Genomic DNA, 22,289 nt, shown 5'->3' on the forward strand with positions numbered 1-22,289 from the left:
TGTTTTGATTAATTCCTAAAAAGGCTATTTAGGTCAATCTAAAAGGTAAACCAGGATACAATTACTTTAACTTACTACAACAATCCTGACGATTAGTTACAATGACCTCATATACATCATACGACCTTCCTAGATCAACTTTCCACCAGGCATCCTGATCTTTTTTGGTAAGGGAGCAGCTGTTCAAAGCCATGTTACCTTCGGTATTACCATCTATAGAATTGCTTGCATTTGACCAAGCACGAGCCTGGCTACTTTGAGAAGCAGTCCCCATCAAAGCAACATTTTCAAGATCAGGAGATTCTGCGCAAGGAAATATAAACATATTGGAAATGAAGCACTACTGTAGAAGGGTTTCTGAAGGATTGTTATATCATATTATGTAAAACAAATGCCTTTCGTAAGGGCAAATGTATGTTGTATTTTGCATGTCCTTACGGAAGACATTCAGTTTATATCTATTCGGATGTGCACAGCCTCTTCTACGTCACCGTCCAAGAAGCACCACAGTGTCGCGGAAGAAATAACAGCTCTGGTTTGCGAGAATGCATAGTTGTGTGACCTGCTATAGTTATAAAATGACGTGTAAGGGATCTCCTCATGGTCAAAATATATACCTTCGCTGTTTGTTAATTTTTGTTCCATATTTGGTACTTTAACAAAAGATTGGCTAGATGAATCTGAAATGTTGTATTAGTTGAGCATTTTCTACAAACAGTTCAACTATGCTACAATTAATAATAACCATATTAGTTGTTTGTCATTCTATGTTAATATCACCTGTAACCATGCTCAAGAATATCCCTACGAAACATACATTCCATCATAATTAGCTGATGGCTTCAAAAGAAAATGTCTTCATTCTAGGAGTACTACAAATTGTTCATTACTACAGCTGTCGTTAATCCATTGTAGCACATCTACAAAGAAAGTATGACTATGATATTTGAAATACAAATATTTGCTAACAAACCGATTTCACGCGAGAAGAGTGCACGCTGTATACTAGAATATTATGACAAGTAATGAGTAGTTCACGACAGACATTTAGACAGATAAATTGGCTCGTTAGAGAAAATTAATTTCGTAATTATCATGCATCAGTAAACCCTTACAATGGGATACAAGACCATATGGAATTATTGGAAATTAACACAGGTGTTGACATTTAACTATCAAAGCCATGAAACCTTATTAATTAAGTTGTCGTGGTATGGCTCATCATTAAAGTGGCACTGCTAAAGTGAGTAAATGAAGTCACTATAACATCGTTCTTATTACACTATAGTGAGAAAACATAACATAAAGTATGATACCTGAAAGCTATCTGTAATCATATAATACCTTTGAGGGACACTAATATATATCAATATGGCAAACTATGTGTTTGCCTTAACAGTGTTCTGCTATTCTTCACTATCTATCTATCTATCTATCTATCTATCTATCTATCTATCTATCTATCTATCTATCTATCTATCTATCTATCTATCTGTCTGTCTGTCTGTCTGTCTGTCTGTCTGTCTGTCTGTCTGTCTGTCTGTCTGTCTGTCTGTCTGTCTGTCTGTCTGTCTATTTATTCAGGAGATAGAGAGTCTGCTTTTAGAGGCCTTTGTCTGATAATCTGTTAGATATCTTTGACGGATTCAAAGTACGATATTTGAGTGGACAATTTAAGACCTGGAGAAAACAACAATATATAAATCGTCCAATTTATATTTAGACAAGGGGACACTTTGCAACAAATATGAACTATCAAGGACTTTATTTTCCAAAGAAAACACAAATCGCCCATTTCTACTTGCTTCCAGAAAACCACTAGAAAGGCAAGGCGAGATCCACCCTGGTTGTCGTACAGAAAAAAATTGGTCTGAATTTGTACTCCACTGTTTAGTCCCATTTCAAGAAAAATAACCATTACACATCCAAAGAAAGTACATAGATAATCGTCCTCCAAGTTATTTACTATTAAGACAACAATGCCTGTAAAGACTCCATAAAACAAAAGAGTTGAAGACCCTTCCACAGACGCTGATCCAATTGTTAGAATTTATCCTCGACATTATAGTTATGATGACAAATACTATCATGTCTTTGGGATACCAGTATAGAAGTCTAGATATGCAAATGTTTTCATCGGAAAATTTAATAAATAGTTTTGGAATATAATACCATTTAGGTCTTTATAGAAGCGATTCCTTTATGATATTTTCGCAATATGGATTCAAAGCGCGACGTAACCACTATTAAATAGTTGTTTGCGTAAAGCTCTAGAAAAGTATAGGAACCAGATGTTAACTGCCAAATAAAGACGAAGGACGTAAGCCTTGAAATACTGCATGTTGTAGGACTTCTAAGTTTGCTGTAAATGTTACCGCTTAAATGAGTAACGCAACCAATCATTAGTTTTCCATCAGATATCCCATGACCTGTTCAACTTGTTCCATCTATATTATATCAGCAACCGTAAGAGATGTGAAATGAAATATGTTGAGCAGACTAGCCAAGAAATGGGAACAAGATTTAAACGTATTTGCACTAGCCCTACAGTTTTTTTCCCGTGCTCTGCGCTATGCATTCGGTTGGTACAATACCCTCACTATAGCCGTCCTGTGCTTAACAGTTGCTTACAGGTGTAAGTGTAGTGTATTGTAGTGTAGTGTATCTTAGCATAGCATAGCGGAGGATAGTGTAGTACAGCATGAAATGGCATCAGATAGCAAAGTATAGCATAGCATAGCATAGCATAGCATAGCATACCATGTAATGGCATGGCATGGCATGGCTTGGCATAGCATAGCAAAGCATAGCATAGTATTGCACGGCATGGCATAACATAGCATGACATACAGTAGAATATCATAACATAGAAGATATGGAGTTGATCGACAAAGATGCCTTACCCACTCATTTTGTAAAGATTATGAACGAAGCAACAAAGAAAGCTATTAGTTCATCTTTCAACCGTTCAATTCCATAGTGTTATCTTATGAGATGAACATGTAATGTCGTTTTTGTACTCATTGACTATTTTGAATAAATGAAACGCGAACATTTTTAAACAGCTGATCACTACAACACTTAATGTATATATATATTGTTTAATGATATGAACTTACCTGTATCAGGGGCTGTACTGTGTAGTTGAGATACATCTAACAATGAATACACCAAAGAAAATGACAAAGTTAAACCAAGACATGTATGAAACTTCGAAGTTGTCAGTTCCATTGGTAATGGTTCAGTAACACTCTCGTAACTGAGAAACAGTACTAGTAACACGTGATCCGCTTTATGTATGGTGTTGCAATTTAATTAAGAAATTGTAAAAGAAATGATTAAGACCGTGACGAGAAATGTCAATTACTTTCTAGCTAATGTTTTCTGTAATTATTTTTGAATAATGACGTCATCATTGCTATTTTGATGACAAAAATGTTATAATATGTGTGTAGCTAGCGCTCTATCCATCCATCCATCCATCCATCCATTCAAGAGATTTGAACTGTCAAATATGTATGGATGTCATCAGCAAATAGAGAGTCTACTTTTAGAGGCCTTTATCTAATAATTTGTTCAGGCATCATGGGCGTACTTAAAGTGAAATGTATGAGGGGACAATTTAAGACCTGAAGCAAAGTCTTCACATATTTAGATAATGGGACACATTGTAAAAACATGAACTGTCATGGACTTTATATCCCAAGGAACACACAAATCGTCCTTTTTCTACTTGCTTCCAGAAAAAACACACTAAGAAGTCAAGTCGAGATCCATCCTGGTAGTCGTACAGAATAAAATCGTTCTGAATTTGTAGACCACTGTTAATACCCATTTCAAGAGAAATTACCATTGCATATCAAAGACAAATAAAGCGATTTTATCAGCCAAATAAACGTAGATGGATACGCTTTTAATAACCATTCAGTCCCATGGTATTATATTCTATTATGAGATGAACTTGTAATGCCGTAACTGTTTGTATAAAAGGAAACTGGAACATTTTCAAACAGCTGATCACGACATCACTTACGGTATATATATTGTTTAATGATATGAACTTACCAGTATCAGGGACTGTAGTTGAGGTACATCTAACAATGACTACACCAAAGAAAATGGCAAGAGTAAAACCAAGACATGTATGAAACTTCGAAGTAGCCAGTGCCATTGCTGATGGGTCAGTAGCGCTGTCTTTAGACTTTACTGAGAAACAGCACGTGATCCGTTTTATTTATGAATTATTTCCATGCATTAAGGGTATTGCAATGTCATTAAGAAATTATGTAAGAAATAACCAAGAAGACCATGACGAGAAAGGTAAATTACCTTTCAGCTAATGGTGCCTATAATGACTTTTGAATAATGACATCATCACTGCTATTGTGATGACAAAAATGTCTTCATATATAATGCGAATGGTGACAATATCTAGGAATAAGTTACATTGAAGTTTCTTGGCTAAGAACTCATCTTTTAGTATTTCATAAATGGTTTAATATGTTGTTTGTAACAAAGTCATTCGTTTGGAATCACAAATGAATGGTGGTCAAACACAAAAATCCTTTTACCCATTTTTTTGTTGGACAATTTTATTTAGAGATATGGACTTGGGCTGTATGCATATTTATGTTGGGTTGTCTTGAGGGGGGGGGAGGCAAATGAATATAAATAAACAACACTATCAGCAGCAGTAACAATATTGAAAATAAACATTATTTTATCTAGTCAAAATTACTGAGCATGAAGAGGAAATGCATTATTGAGTATACATAGTCCCTGAGTTAAACAGAGATTACAGCACCAATCGGAAAGAGATAGTTTAGTCCGACCATCTTGTTACTCAATACATACACACTCATTTAAGTGTACATATCGACCTTCACAGTCCCATTTATTTCAGTCACCTGATGATCGTTGAGGAAGCATGAAACTCCGAGTAACGACTTATAACATCCTCATTCTTTCCCAACGGATCTGCAGACTGCATGGGCTGGACACACACACACACACACACACACACACACACACACACACACACACACACACACACACACACACACACAAAGACCGACGCGAGAGTATATTTAAGTGATGCGCGCGCTGGCCAAACAAATATCTTTTTTGGCCTTATACGTGGTTTGTGTTCTGTTTCATTTTCATTGTGTGATTCTGAATACATAATTAGCACTTCGCTAACTGTTACGATGGACCCCGAGGCTGCGACTTATCGGGGGTCCACTGTATTTGATGTGAGTCTATTGAATCAGGTTCCTTCACCACTCAAAACGTAGACCACTGTCTTTCATCTTGTCCTCATAAATTCTGTCAAAAGCTTCATTTTCAGCCACAGTAAAGTAATTCTTCCAGTCACCAACGATCCCTTGATAGTAGAAGAGAAATGATATATAGCAATACTATAATTTATAATAATGTAATTTATGGCTTGGAAATATTGCTATTAGATGTTATTCCAAAATATTTTTCTTCGTTCAGCCATGGAAAATACAAGTGACCTAAGGGGCCTTTGTCACTACTCGTCTAGCGATTCATAGAGACAATTCCTTAGGTCACGAGTATTTTGAGGCTAAATAAAAAAAAATATTGGAGCATAACATATAATTATACCAGCGCCAATAGTATCAGAGACGACTCGTGGAAAAGTAATGATAATTTTGAATGTTTTTAGTAATATTTCGAACACAGCAGAACCTGTGACGTAGACACGCGTTGTCGTGACATAGACAAGTGTTGTCGGGACCGTATATTATATATTTGTTGGTGAAGTTGACTTATGCATGGTATAATTAGTAGTAAACGTTTGCTGTTACCCTGTTCAAAAACAGTAGAGAAATAAGGATCAATATGATTTTAAAATGAACCCATTCTAAAATCCAAAATACTTAAGAAAATAAAAAATTGTCAATCTTTTTAAAACAAGACGGTTGGCCCTAATTGTGTTATTACCTTACATGTAAAATGGACCGAAACAAGAGTTTGGAAATTCAGGCAAACCAGACCTTATTGTTTTCCTCTTGACGTTACCGTAAAATTAAAGAATATGTAGTTGACGACAATGAGTTCGGAGAAATTTTATAAACCCACATGGAAATTGATCCCGAGGAGCATTTTACCCCAATGCCGGTAGAAGTGAACCTATATTTTCCGGTTTATGGCTTTCAATGTTTACATTTTTAGTATGGTTACGTCCTGACACAAAATCGTCAGTTCTGGTATTGTCATGGTATACTTTATGAATTTTAGCTGATAAAATCCCCATTGCTAATCTTGATAGAATGCGAACGTTGGAAATAAGAATTTTGCCACCCATTGGTTCCCCCCTCCCCTATGTATATATTCTCTATTAGGTATTCCCTGTATAGGTGTTCTCTCCTAGGACCAATAGGGAACTTGCAATCCAGACTGAGCATGCTCAGACGCAAAGGACTATGGGTTATCTGTGGTTATCGTAATACCTAATCTGGAGCTACTGATAAAATAAACCTCCCACAATTGTCAGGGTAACTATGAATTGATTATTTGTGGTTACAAACAATATCAACATTGTTTGCAATACTAATTGATTAGTATTTATTATCACATTTCCCATGATGCAACATTCAACATTGGTTTGAGATCTTCATTTCATACATGACACAAAAGTCAAAATCAAAGTATACAAAAGTATGAAAAAATGTTGATAATATTTATCATTACTTCTTTAGCACATGCATAATTAATATTATAATCGCAGTATTAGTCTACCTTAGATTGAACAATACGTCGTTGAGGGCACTCTTTTAATGTGCGCCCACAACGACGACTTATCAGCACTTACCTTTTCTAATGTATTCGCTGACACTACTATCAACGTCTGGTTGGTCTTTCCAATTAACAGACGGGTTTCTTTTCATGGAGTCAAACGAGCAATAGGATGATATCTTATCCATTACGTCATCAGCTAATTGGCGATTCAAATGTTTAGCAACTTGAACGACCAGATCTCGAGGGTCCTATACCAGTGCATAGATAATGAAATTAAAAATGTACATTTGAAAGTGAATTTATTACAGATTGTAGTAGCTGACCTAGACTAAATGATTCGTCGTTGGTGGCGCTCCTATTAAGTACAGCTAAAATTACGTTGGTTTGACGTTTCACTGATGTCTAGAATCGAAATATGTCTATCTTTGTGTCAAAAACGTAATGACCGTGTATAGCTGACCGCACTAAATGGATTGAAAGTCGGTTCGATTCGCAAAAGTATTTAAGAGGTAAATAAATTGAAACTTAGTGGGAAGGTACAATTACTGGAGTTGTACATGAAAATAGGACTCTTCCCTTTAATGAGTAGAGCGTGTACTTTCCCGCTAAATTTACATTTTTCAGTAAGATTTTTGCACATCCCCAACTGCTTCTAGTATTATCTTAATTAACGTTTATTAATTCATTCTATTACCTACAATACCGTTTTTTTCAGAATTAAATAGCCGAGTCTAGACTCGTTGGCAAGTGTGAAAGTGAGCGCGCTCTCTAACTTTGAAAAAAGATACATGATTTATTAACTACCCGTTTCATATCTTCGTATTTGAGAAATAACACTTGAGACTGATGTGTCTTCGTATATTTCCACCAATCAAGAACATGGTCAAACCAATCGCCAAAGGTAACTGTCAAAATAAATGATAATGATTGATAATAGATAAATAAATTGATTTATTATCACCAGCATTATCACTATATAAAATCATGATATGTGTTACAATTCACCATCACTGATGTCCTCCTCATACTCCCTCACCACCACCACCACCACCACCATTATCATCATCATCATCATCATCATCATCATCATCATCATCATCATCATCATCATCATCATCATCATCATCATTACAATAACCACAGGGGCCTGGAATTAGCCATATTTTTTGAAAATAGTTTTTTGTTTGTTTGTTTGTTTGTTTGTTTGTTTGTTTGTTTGTTTGTTTGTTTATTGTTTAATTTCTTTTCTGCTTTTAAATAGTTTATTGTTTATTCTTTTTTGCCTTTCTAAAAATATCGTTTACCTACAAGGTACCATTTAAGAAAGTAATGATTTGAATATCTGGTGTTGTATATTTTTTCCATATCAATTTTAACTTGTCCTTTTGTTGGGTTTAACAGACCAGCTTTACCATGACGACCTTAGTAATTATTTTTAAGTTTGTTCTACTGCGGCCACCATCATCATCATTGCAATTCGTAAATTCAATATAAAGTCTCTTAACCTCCGACAGATACATGTTGCTATTCTTTATCATTACCATGACAACCATTCTCTTGAAAAAATGTACATGATAAAAATGAATAGGGTAAAGGCACCGGTGAGAAGAAATACCATAAGTTGTAGCTTTAGCGTTGTGTCAATTTTGCTATAAAAATTAAGACATAGTATAACAAAGGTCATAATATCTTACCTAAGTTATTCAAAAACAAACGTAAGAAATCACTGAACGTTCCTGTGTAGTAACCTAACCCATCACTGGATTTGTAGAAATGATAGAATGAAACGGCTACATCTTTTGGGTTTCTAGCCACGTATATAAACTGGAAATAAATACAAATATCTTGAAAGATAGTAACAATACGTGTTCTAGCGCAGAATAAAGATCCATATAGTAGTTTGGAAAACTGTGATAATTGTCGTCGAACGATTAGTAAATAATGTATCCTGGTGTCCAACCATGTCCAAAGGTAATACTAGTCGATCTGCCGAATGCCCTCTAGTTTTATTGTATGTCGTCACCGTTTATGGGGGTTTATGTTATGCTGATGTCTGTCTGTCTGTCTGTCTGTCTGTCTGTCTGTATGTATGTATGTCTGTCTGTCTGTCTGTCTGTCTGCGTCTATGTATGCATGTGTGTCTGTGTTTGTTTGTTTGTTTGTTTGTTTGTGTGAGTGTGTGTGTGTGTATCTTCAGAATACAAGGATCGACAGGTGCATGGATAGAAGGACAGACACAAGGGACCTAACATAGTAGCCAACCAGGGCTTCACCGATTGAGGGCTACCACACTTTCTAGAATATGTTCACATTGTTTGTCAAAGTATGTACTACTTCCTATGATGTAACCAAATTACCAAATATCTTTAACTATGCAAACTACTCATGAAAGCTAATGCTGCTTCATGGGACACATTATTTGCTACTAGCAATGTACACATGGAATAATGAGATTTGAAGCAATTATTCCTAAGATGTTGCCTAATTAGTGAAAATCATAAATTATCTACATTACTCACATAAACCCAAAGCTACATCAAAAAGTTTTGTATGATACATGCACGCTATTATCATCAATGTACACTTCAATTTAATGAGATTTTGAAAATGAAATTCAAAAATATTGCCTAATTATCTAAATCATATAGTTTGCATATTAATCATTACAATCCAAAAGCTATACCAATAACCTTTATAAGACACATGTACTTTGTTGCCATCAATGACCTTCGACCTGTATACTAACTGATATGATATTTGAAACATAAATTCCAAGGATATTGCCTAATTACTGAAATCATTCATTATGCAAATAGAGAAATTAATATTCATATGTTTTCTGAAACCTGATCAGTTCTCCCCTTTCTGATAACAAAGATATGTACAGCGTGTCGTTTGAATTGACCCAGACGTTCTAGAGGAAATTGCCACAAAGACAGACAAACAGGAAGACAGACAGACAGACAGACATTGCCATTTCATTACTTCCCCTTACAGGTAGCAATAAACAGGCTGGCTTATTCTATTGTATCAAACCAGCATCGATGTACTATCAAATGTGATTGAAAATGTGGCAAATGGATCTTCCGATCGAAATTTAAAAAACACACCAAAAAACAAGATTGTAACAATACGCCATCTTGAGTTAAATGTACGTTGATGTATGTTAAGAAGTAATGGGTTTTTAGAAAAGTATATGTATTAGTAAACCCTTGTGCTTTATTTTTGGAGTTTTCTCAGCAGAATTCAATGTGATTTCGTGAAAAAAATAAATCTGACCTCTTAAATTAAAAGGTATCGGATTCATGTTTACCACATGACTTACCTTGGAAAGCTTAGTAAATGCCTGTCGTGGAAAAACAACAGGTCTGAGATGAGATTTAATTAATCTTGGTGACGTCATTGCAGTCATCTTTGCTACGTAATCCCAACTATTTGACAAAATCAAAGATTGGAAGAACTATCATTCTGTAATACTTTCCCTCTATAAAAGAGTATATTAATACATGTTGTCGCTTTTAAGTTGACGAATATGAATTGTTGTTTTTAAATTGGAATAATTTAAACAATGTTTACTTCGATTTATTATTTATCACAAGATGTAAATTTAGAACTATAAATGTATGATACTCAAAGACCTGCTTTGAATATTACCTTATATAAACCGATCATGCACACAAACAACATTCGAAGAGACATACAGACAGACAGACAGACAGGCAAACAGGCAGGCAGGCAGGCAGGTACACACACACATACATACACACATACATACATACATACATACATACATACATACATACATACATACATGCACGCACGCACGCACGCACGCACGCACGCACGTGCGTGCGTACGTACGTACGTACATACATACATACATACATACATACATACATACATACATACATACATACATACATACATACATACATACATACATACATACATACACGCATGCATGCAGGCAGGCAGGCAGACAGGCAGGCAAGCAAGCAGACAGTCAGATAGACAGACAGACAGACAGACAGACAGACAGACAGACAGTTTGGAATACATAGTGCAACAACAAGGTTTAACTGACCCGAACTCTTCCCTGCAATATTCCATAAACGGAATGCGATCTGCATGAGGTACAGAACTGCTAGCCTCAATATCACCATTATTTAGAACCAGGTAGGCAACTTCAAGTACCCAGGTTGTTCCTGAGGAATAAAAAAGTTACTTGGGCTAATTGGGTAAGCATTTTGAGCTACGCAATCAAGACTCACAAACCATTCCTATAGCCCCCTGCCACTTTGACTGTTTAGGATGAATATATGTAAAATCATATATATGTAAATAATCTTTTACATTTACGCCTGATGGGCCTGGATGGAATGAAACGTGACCGTTCATTTCTCGTCCTCGGTACAGAGGTAGTCCAATTATACATGCATCAAAATATCCACTTGTGATCAGGGCAGTGGCAAACCAGTGATAAATCAACTAATGCTCCCCCCAAAAAGAAAGAAAGAAAGAAAGAATTATTTCTGGTCAACGTCACTTAAATACCCTTGCGTCAGTCTTGTTTTCGTGTTTCACCCCATGCAGTCTGCAGATCGGAGGGGGGGGGAGCAAATACTTCAGTGAAGACAATTGCACAGCCTATCATGAACAAGCAAGTAACTTCTGCCCCACATACACACTTGCTCTCAACTACTAAATAAAAAGAACAGTAACTGCCATAAATAGTACATTGGTTGACAGGTTAAATTTGTTAAGAATTAAAAAAATTCGCATTGTCGCACTGCTTTAGACAAAATGTACATTATGTAGTCATTAAGTTTAGCGTGTATGATGATATACTTACTTATTGGTGTACCTTTAATTCTACATCATCTCACTATGTCAAACTAGTATATTCATAACTTGTGTGTGTGCTAGCGAGCAATTCAAGTGTAGGGTCAATGTCCAACAACTCAGCTTTACTACATAGGGTGATAGGTGTAAGGTGTAAGGACAGCTCTCTTTATTGTTATGTTTCCCAAGACTCAACCTATCCTTTTTATGGATTCTGTCCGAAAATTGATGTCACGTTCGCAAGATCAGAAAAATATCAACTTATGAGTCATGACTGGTATGATGGAGACACCATAATAGGAATGTATCTTGTTGAAAATGATTGTTTTGCGACCTTTAATAAGCAATCGTTCACAAGTTATATTTGTGTACGACATGTAAAGACACGAGGAACATAAACAGATAGCATCAACATATTTCTCTTTGTCCAAGCATAGTGTCGAGCAAACATTACATCTCGTGTCCAGAACCACACGTCCCGGTGACAGTGGTGACTTCGACACGGCCTCAATTACGTGTTTTGGCTTTAAAAAAACAACACATTCTTATTACCTTTGAAAGTACTTGCCGACCCAGCCTAAGCATATTCAGACCACAAAATCGTATGGTGTTTTTTCCAACGACCACGCGTAAGGTCGGGGTTGCGTACGGCATACTAAAAATAATAGCGTGCACCAGATCTATCTAATGGAATAACCCATTATATAATAGGTTATTAAACGTAAATGTACGATAAAAGCATTACCCATGTGGACACATACACACTGTCTTTAACATTTTGTCGCCGTCTCTCCCCCTCCCCCTCCCACTCTTGTTTTAGCGGACCAACCGATCCATCATTTATAAGGTGTAGTGATATGGTAAAAACAATAATTAAACAAGGTCCCCCCTTAGGAAATATTACAACATGTAACTCGGTGGTCAGAGCTCAATGGGGAATTCAACGATATACCTAGCTAACCTACCTGACTTTGGATAGCTAACGACGAAACAATCATCTTCACGACATTCAAGTAAATTTTGGTTTTCCAGGATATCTTTCCGTACGAAACCACCATAACAAACATTATTGTAGGTGAACTGTGCAGGAGTTCGATGATAATTCTCGCTGTCTATAGTAAACTGTTCCATTCTGCGGTCGGTATCGTAGCCTCTATCCTGTACGCGATATGATTGATTGGCTTTGTATCTCCTGTGTGCGCAAGGTAGACTCTCTCACAACCTCGGGAGCGTCGCAAGCAGAAAGGGCAATTTTGTATACCCCTCGAGGGGCGTCGCAATAACACGTCAACAATGGTTAGCCGTAGAAAGTCGATGGAGGCACAGTACAAGCATATTTTAGAGTACAATGATGCAGTATATATCAGTACATGCACGCCGTACCGTCCTCAGTAGATATCAGTACATACAAAACAGCTGTTTCTGCGTACAAAGCTCCCATGGCTGTGAGAGAGTTTAGCTTACAGCGCAGTCAATAAGTCAATTTGTAGGCCTAACAAACCATGACCGACAGTCACTGTATTTGTTATGTTTAGGCACCTGGCGTTGTTTGTGGTTATGTAACCACTAGCTAAATGGTAGCATATCACTATCAGTTAATTAGATCTTAAGCTTTTCAATACATAAAACTAAAACAACGACGGATATTTCAGCCTAGGGGTGTGTCCCCTGTGTGTGTCTGTGTGTCTGCAAGGGGGCCACTCTGTTTCGAAAGCGTTCGATGGAGGGTAGGGTTAATCATGTTTTGGATTGCAATGGATGAACAACCCGTGTGATCCTATATGAAATGTGTCATTTTTACTGTTTCGATTTTTTTCACCTTTTCAGAGTCAAGAGACTAGACCATAGGCACTCGAATCAATTTGTATGATTTAAAAAAATATGGACAGTAAGTAGATAAGGTTTAGCCTAACGACCCACCGAAAGTTTGACCCCTACGATTTCAACAAACAATTACGATAATCAAACAACCACTAAAACTCACCTACGTACAGTCAATAGAAGCGCAATTAAATATATTCCATGATTTGTAACATCGATACCTTAAAGTTTTTGTGCAAGCGTACGAAATCGAAGGATTTTTGGAGCGTTGCAACAGTACGCTCGGACGGTCGAAGTCATATATTTCACATTTTGAAAAAAAAATCATACAAATTGATTCGAGTGCCTATGCCAGAGACTATCCGCGGCTTCGAATCTTCTCCCACTTCTTAATCGATGAGGTGCCATGACGAAATTTCAAATCCAATATAAAGTTATCCACACAGTCAATATAACATAATGTCTTTATTATTCAATCACAGAATTCTGCACAATAAATAGCTTATTGTGGGTAGTTATGTAATGTCCAAATATGATACATTTGTCATATCAGGACGCTACTTATACACAGTATGCATCATCACCAAGTTCTAGCAGTTGGGGTTTACTCATTTCCATGAACAACATTTGGTTCATGATTTTCCATTGGGCTAGATGATCTAGACAGGGTGAAGAGACAATGAGATCTTGAGATTCTGAGTCAAGAGTAGCCTCTAGACTACACTTTCTGTATTATTATTATTATTATTATTATTATTATTATTATTATTATTATTATTATTATTATTATTATTATTATTATTATTATTAACTTTATTGCCATAAGTATAAAATTATACAATGGAATTCGCTTTGGTTATACGTAGCTCGGTTAAAACACAAACAGCGTGGATATGAATAACTATTAAAAGTGGAAAATATGTACATATACGCTAAAACGCTAAAACAAATTACGAATCATTTAAAATACGACCTGGGTCCTATTACGAAACTGGTGAGAAAGATTCCATCTAAGTTCATTGTCATCAAAATCACACCAGAATTCCTACAAGAGAAGTAAGTAAGAATTTTGACAATTTTGAAGACAAATTCCAGGTTCCATATAACGATTTTTTATTTGACTTGTCAAAGGTCAACAATTTACCAGTCAAAGGTCAGATCAGTATCTTTCATCCTCTCCTTGTACAGTATTTCAAATTCTTCATTTTGTGCCACAGTGAAATGGGTCTCCCAATCACCTACCATACCTATAAGAAATCGTACAAATAGAACATGTCACATCTTTTAAATAACATTTCACGTGATTATGAGTTGTGTTATGGCAAATCTACTATGAAATATGGCACAACAATTTAAAAAATCCTCATAACAAAGTATTTCAGGGCTACATAATAAAACTCCATTGTACTCTTTGTGTATTTAACTTATTGAGTTATCACAGGAAGACATGTTCTGGTTATTCAAACTTGGCTTACACTCATAATGTGGGGTAGACACTTGAACGGTATCCATATGTATCAATGTTTTGGAGACAAGGGGCAAAATGTGTTTTGTTATTACAAATATGGCCGCCATATATATATATATATATATATATATATATATATATATATATATATATATATATATATATATATATATATATATATATATATATATATATATATATATATATATATATATATGTATATATATATATACCTAAAATCACATTAAAACATTTAAGAAGCAAATTTTTAAGTCTGCCCTAGAGGTGGTTCATTATTTTAAAAAACAGTATTTGTACACAAAAACTTACACTATTCATAATCGTATTCTGTTAACATTGACTTTCTGATTTTGATTGATTCATGAGTTCGCTGAGATGTATTGCTAAAATAATGTAGGCTCGGTGTTTCACTCATGGGTGTTTCACTCATGCGTTTTTGACACAAAGAAAGACATTTGGAGTTTTGGATGACTAACATGTACAATGACAGAGACACAACAAACACAGCAGGATGCTTTGCCCAATTCCATTGAAGACTGATAATCGTTGCTATTCTTTCACAGTGCAGTAAACTTTAAATAATAAATAAGAACAGGCTTCTAATGGAAACAGTATACGATGTTTTTAGTGACTGCAATCGTTTATTTTCTGATAATCAACATTTCAACTTGATTACTTCTAATTCCATTCTTTGCATGGCACCTATGTTATGTTTTCATGAAGTTGTCTGAAGGTGTGTAATAAATGTGATGTCACATGACCATAAAACGCCAAGCCTACATCATTTTAGCTGTAACGCTTCATTGAAAAGTTTGTATATACCTTTCCGAAGAAATGGACTAATCCTGCTATCGACAATTGCTCTGTTTATATCATATTCTTCCTTTTCTCTGCTTTTCATACTTTTAAACGACGTTCTGTCAACAATTTCGTTTAGGAACTCATCAGTGATTGGCTTGTCGATGTGTTCAGCTATTTGTTGTACAGCTTTATGGGGATCCTGAAAAATCAGAATAAGATTTATTTGGTGACAAAATTTTCAATCTACTGCCAGTCTAATCACCAATACGTATTATTACCTCCTCAACTTGGAGTTGGGCAGGGGTGATATAATAATGTTGGGTTCTTATATAGCGCTTTCCCACTCCGTGTTCAAAACGCTTTACAATTATTACCCCTGTCTCGAATCAGAACGGCACAACGGCCCTTTAGTCTTACTCAACTCCCCGGGGAGCATACAATCCATTGCAGCCATAAGCGCATAGGATTAAAGCCTTCACATTGCAACCTACAGCTGGGTTGACTGAGGCGCAGTAGTGGTTCAAATCTTTAGCCACTCAGAAACAAACATCAGGCAGCGACGGGGCTCGAACCTGCAACCTGTAGATTCCAAGCCGGTCAAGCAACAAACGTGCATGTATACTCAACAAATGCACTGCTCAACTTCATATTTGGTGCTTTTTACACGCTTTAAACAGAATTCATTATTAAAAACGACATAAGTAAGAATCAATCGATTGACTGTATGTAAATGTAAATTATACTAACCTTTTTCATATCTTCATATTTCAGGTATAACACGTTGGGGTGATCTTTGTATTTCCACCAACCAATCACGTGATCAAACCAATCACCATACGACACTGTACGAAAACGATTTAAGTCACTTTTTTATTACAGGATACAAACACTTCTTTGATAAAATGGGAGAGTATTTGTGTTTTGAAATTCATACTTTAGCAAGCACTTTGTACAGAAAATGTGAAGTTCTGATCAAACAATGATTTCAATTCATATGTTCTTATAATCAGCAGTTACCTAGCAATGTACATTATCTGTAGGTAAGGAAGCACTCTAAACCTCGTCAAAGTTATGAAAAAAAGGATAATGGTATTGCTTATGTTCTCAAAATATTTATTCTATCATGATATTAAACTAAATTTACATAATGAATATGGAAATTACGAAATATATGCGGGTAGAAATTCTTACGTCTTTCTAACGGTTGGGCTGTTATATTTCAAGTTCTAATTGTAAAAATGACTTCAAAATGAATCTCTCCGGACGATTTTTAAAATGTGGTTGTCTGGAATGAAAAACTGTATTGCCTTAATCTCAAAATTAAATCTAGGATCACCTCAAAATCTTTGGTCCATATTCACGATGTGTATACTACGCCTCCTATTCAATTAGAACTTACATTGTTTGTTTATAAACATCTGTAAGAACTCCTCCCAGGGCCCTTTGTAGAATCCAAGGACCTGGGTACTTCGGTAAAAATGATAATAGGAAACTGCAGTGTCTTTTGGGTTTCTAGCTATATAGATTATCTGTTGGAGGAAAAAAAACGCTAGGCATTGTCAGTTCTATGAAAAGAAATGTCAGCCAAGTTACGAATATTCTAATGGACATGTATTTCCGTCCTATGAAAGAGTCTTCTAAATAAACCGATAACAAACACGAAGGTAGGGGACAATTGCAGACGAATGTGGTCCAGCTGTTTCGGACCTGGGTGATGTCTGTCTGTCTGTCTGTCTGTCTGTCTGTCTGTCTGTCTGTCTGTCTGTCTGTCTGTCTGTCTGTCTGTCTGTCTGTCTGTCTGTCTGTCTGTCTGTCTGTCTGTCTGTCTGTCCGTCCGTCCGTCCGTCCGTCCGTCCGTCCGTCCGTCCGTCCGTCCGTCCGTCCGTCTGTCTGTCTGTCTGTCCGTCCGTCCGTCCAACTATGTGTGTATACAAAATAAAGCAAAGTGAGAATTGAACGAAATAAAAAGAAACCTGAACACGAATTCGAAACTACAACGTAACATTGGTAAATATAGTATGGTTGGTATAAGAGCATACGTTGTGCGAATATAGATATGGATATATTGAACATTAGTGACATAACCTACCTTCGCTTTATTGAAAGCCTTTTTTGGTGTCAGGTGAACAGGTAGGTGAGACTTGAAGTACCTTGGCGAGGGATAATTCTTCAAGGCCTCTGCTCCACTGAGAATCCGAAGATATTCTGGAGGCAGGATGGGTGACAGATTTGACAGAGATTTCGGTAGAAGAGCAGTGAGACGTCCAAATGTCTGAACAAGTACCCACTCGCTGGTGATTGAATTGAAGAACAAAGTCAAAATTTGGTAAGTAATGTTGGTATGCTAATTCTGTTTTGCAATTTTTTATAACTAATTGCTATCATCTACGCAAATGCTTCTCCTATAGGTTCTCAGGACGCTTCTTTCTCAGTTTCTTTACATTTGTGGAAGTGTTAACATGTAACAGTAGCAATCGGACTCCATTCTTGTAATGTGCAGTGTTCTATCAATAAACAGAGGTATGGATCCATATCCAGGGAGCTCATCCGTGCTTAAACCTTATAAGTTACCGACAATAATTACATTGTATGTCTTTGCATGAAACTTGTCTCATTCCGATCCTGCCTACCACAAGCAAAAAACAACACGGTGTTTTTTCGCGGAATGTAGAATAACTATCCTGCTAATGTCAGGTTAACTATTTTAAAAGGAATGTCACAATATTATTGACAACAGTTGAATCCTATTCCATAACGAATCATATTAAGAAACAAGTCCACGGTTCATTCTAGGAGAGAGGTCATTGCCTTGGCAATGTTCCGAAGCGTAGATCTCACCTCTTCCTAGTAGTAACAAGAATAGCTAGGGACATGGGAAAGGAACAGGGCGTTGTCATGTGAAATGTCACTATTTAGTTCCTTTATTTATACACAATTACATTTTGCATGTATCAGAGATAGTGTACTACTACATTTGCAGCGTGTAGGAATACGTACATAAAACTTAATTTCACACTAAACTCCATGAAAGGCGACCTCAACATAAGGTTTTCCTTTGTAATGGCGTACATGTCAGCATTATGCAGAAGTAGAGATACGATCTCCTGGGTCCAGGTTGTTCCTGGAAATCACATAAAAATAACAATTTATATATACATATAGTTGGAAAATAGCATACATATCATATAGCTAGAAGGATTTGGTTGATAAGAGTATACAAGCTTTGGATTTGAACTCAATATTGTGTGTGTGTGTGTGTGTGTGTGTGTGTGTGTGTGTGTGTGTGTGTGTGTGTTTGCACTGTATATCAATCAATCAATCAATCAATCAATCAATCAATCGTCAATAAAATTTCTATAGCGCCGATTTCCAGCGCTGTTCTGTTCAGTAGCGCTGAAGGGCTGCAGCATACCATAGGCTTTGTTGCATAAAATAAGCCTTGAGTTTTGTTTTGAAACACTCCAAGCTGGAGGCTTGGCGAATGTCAAGGGTTAAAGAGTTCCATACTTATGGGGCGACATTTGAGAATGAGCTGCCTCCATAGGTGAGATATATATGATTCCCTTTTGTTGTACGAATAGATTGAACTATGGCAATCATCAGAGATTTTAGTATTCAAGGATACTCGTAAAATCGAGTAGCTAGCCTCGATAGTTGCGTCCATATTCTACTCTCAACTTAGCGCTGTATAACACAGATTAACGCAATTAACTATAACGAATTCGCTATATCGTTTATGTTGTTAACTTTGAAATTCTTTCATTGAATAAGTAAAGAGTAACTTCTAGCCTTCTCTTCCGGTTGAATATTCATTCATTTTCAATCGACTGAACGAATAAAGACATCATGTCCACTCTTCTACCAGGCATAATGCCCTTGTTAAACAAAACATTCATATTGCCAAGATATCAAGTACGCTTACACTTTACCCTGCGTCTGAACTATCACACACAAACATTCAATGGTATGCTAATTAGATGTAAGGTGGAATTTAACATACATAGTCGATACTAGGGCAAAGACTAAGTTAGATTGAGGCTTGGGTGATAGTCTAGACGCTAGGCTTGCAGTTTATTTTGATTATTACCCACGAGACTTGTGAGTAAATTCCCAAATCAACTACATTGTAAGCCTACAGTCTAGGTTAGTTTGGTCCCTGGGTTCAACATGTTAAACCCTAGCTGACCCTTATTGAGTACCCAAACACAACACAAATTCGTACATTTTACTACATAATACCTGACTTTGGATATGTAACTACGATGACGTCACCATCTCGAATGTCCACGCTCTCTGGGTCTTCTAACAGATCTCGATTGATATAGCCACCGCACACGACACCTTTATAGACATATTGTCCGGGAACTTTGTAGGGGCCATTTTCTAGGTCTGTTTTACCAGCCATTGTACACGCACGCTATAGCGCTAACAGACAAGTATGTGTACGTGACAGGTTGTACTTTGGTGACGCATATACGAAGACAAGCCTACGTCACAGATAAAATACATGAATATTCACAATGTATATGACCTATAGGTGACCGTTTTCTTTAAAGTGCACATGCAAAGGTTGATAATTTTTTTCGTAATTATGTTTATTTTGCCATAAAAATAAAGGAAATCGGGTTTGTAATTATATAGTACAATATAATTATAACACGAGAAATTGCGCGAAAAATGAGGCACTCTCGGCTCAGCCACAGAGCACCTTCAGGTAATACCTCTCATTTGCATATGGATAGGACAGCGTTTGGAACTTTATGACGTCACTTCGGGAACACAAACGCATTCGTCAGCGTATCTTTACATGCAAAGCCATTGTGGTCGAACCAGAAGGTAAACTTCCCCATCCGTTTTCGCCAAAACCCGACGTTGAATATTGATAACTATCTAACTAACTAACTAACTAACTAACTAACACAAAACCTGTCGGATGACAATGGCTGGCTGAGCACGAGAAATGTCATTCGGAGGTATATGGCCTTTAGACGTGTTCACTGGCAGTACAGCCTGTGGCTCGAACAAAACAGCTGAAGAATAACTTGAATTTTGAATCCTTCTTCTAGATTTTAGTTTCTCTATCTAACCGATGATATTATGACGACCTGTGTTACATTTTATGTACCTGGATATTTACCAAAATGTGACCAAAGCGAAAATTGACGCACATATTAACAACATAGAAGTACCAGGATGTAGGTCAATTGAGTTCAATGTTGAGTTCTTTTTGGTTATTGAACAGACGCTTTGAAAGATGTGAACAGAACACCTCGTTAGTATTGTATGGAACTGATTACCACGTATATGTATGCCGATTAGTTTATGGATATACTTGCCCTTAATTTCAGGAGAAACAGCTTGCTTGTTGACTCCACATGGCGTTCAAAAATCATCTAAGTACACCTTGCCTGTACGTTACACAGCTTGAATAAACTAGGTTATCTTACAACTGTCAGTATTCTTTGCAAAAGATACCTTGAGCTGTCAACTTTCAAGTTTGGATATTTTAGCACGCCCTCACCGAATAAACTGATTGACTGCGATCGCCCATTTAATGCCTTATTGTGTGCGCTATGGTTTTCATGTCATTTACAATGTACATTACTGCATATACGGTAATTTCTCATTTATTCCATCAACAGCATAATCGTAGTGTATATCATGAATTATGTTCTGTTACATTAAATACGGTGAGTAACGAGTTCATATGTAAAACACAAGAGACGATACAACGGGGGAAGGGGAGAGGGGAGGTGTCAGCATCCATGGCAATGCCCTAAAACAGCAATTAAGTAAATAACAGTCAAAATTTGCCACATCATGTTGACTATGTAGTGTTCAATAAAATACAATAGCCAATTTATTGTTTAGCATTACAATCCATAGTGATAATACTTAGTATCTCTACCAGACACTTATTAAAATACAAACAATAACTGTTTGAACCTTATCCAATAATAGGTACTTGTGCCTGATGAAAGTCAATCCCTATACACAGCATACACAACAATCAGTTCATCGCATCCCACAAGGAAGGGACATTAAATCATGCTTCTAGGATCCATTTTTGTAGCCATCGTGTCTTATAATGTACTTGTATGGCCTCTCCGCCACACAAAGCTACTCCATCATTGTAGCTAAACGACGGGGATTCGACAATGTATATTTTTGGTGGCCATTTTGAACGCCATCTTGAATTTAAAGGTCACCACCGTCAATGAGCATTGCCAGGAATATGACTCGGTATGATATGAACACCACCTGTGTAAAATTTAATAAAGTATGTCTCAATTCTTCACATACGCCGACTGACTAATATGTACACCTACACATAGTAGGTATTATACATGCTTTAACATTTCGTAATCAAATTGTTCGATTTATAGTTTTGTCTTCATTTATGTAATTACGTGTATGGAAGATATCATTCAACCACATCCTCAGTTGCTTCTTTCCGGATACTAAAGGATTCCAGTCCACACAAATTCTATTTGGTTGATCTGGTTTAAGCAATCAAATGAAAAAACTTCATGCACTCAGAAACGAAAGATGAGTAACAAACTGGTCGACA

At 36.5% G+C, this 22,289-nt stretch overlaps 2 protein-coding genes across 4 annotated transcripts; both read right to left on the bottom strand.

The window, feature by feature from the left end:
• Positions 1-5,276: 5,276 nt before the first annotated feature.
• LOC144451227 (sulfotransferase 1E1-like) lies at positions 5,277-12,738 on the bottom strand. Its single transcript, XM_078142027.1, has 7 exons — positions 12,573-12,738; positions 10,850-10,970; positions 10,091-10,196; positions 8,460-8,589; positions 7,570-7,670; positions 6,839-7,013; positions 5,277-5,383 (listed from the first exon to the last, which is right to left on the bottom strand). Exons 1-7 carry the CDS (start codon positions 12,736-12,738, stop codon positions 5,277-5,279), a joined length of 906 nt encoding a protein of 301 aa, XP_077998153.1.
• Positions 12,739-13,910: 1,172 nt separating this feature from the next.
• LOC144451537 (sulfotransferase 1A2-like) lies at positions 13,911-20,182 on the bottom strand. Of its 3 annotated transcripts, XM_078142413.1 has the most exons (8): positions 19,958-20,182; positions 18,716-18,839; positions 17,808-18,009; positions 17,118-17,247; positions 16,466-16,560; positions 15,740-15,917; positions 14,573-14,675; positions 13,911-14,087 (listed from the first exon to the last, which is right to left on the bottom strand). In XM_078142413.1, coding segments are annotated over exons 1-8 (999 nt in total). In that variant the 5' UTR covers positions 20,124-20,182; the 3' UTR covers positions 13,911-14,086. The 3 variants fall into 3 exon arrangements, with proteins under 3 accessions (XP_077998539.1, XP_077998538.1, XP_077998540.1); XM_078142412.1 differs by lacking the exon at positions 13,911-14,087 and having other exon boundaries at positions 14,252-14,675; XM_078142414.1 differs by lacking the exon at positions 13,911-14,087 and having other exon boundaries at positions 14,252-14,675; positions 17,808-18,005; positions 18,700-18,839.
• Between the last annotated feature and the right edge of the window lie 2,107 nt (positions 20,183-22,289).

Source organism: Glandiceps talaboti, chromosome 21 (assembly GCF_964340395.1).
Source record: "Glandiceps talaboti chromosome 21, keGlaTala1.1, whole genome shotgun sequence".
Lineage (NCBI taxonomy): Eukaryota > Metazoa > Hemichordata > Enteropneusta > Spengelidae > Glandiceps > Glandiceps talaboti.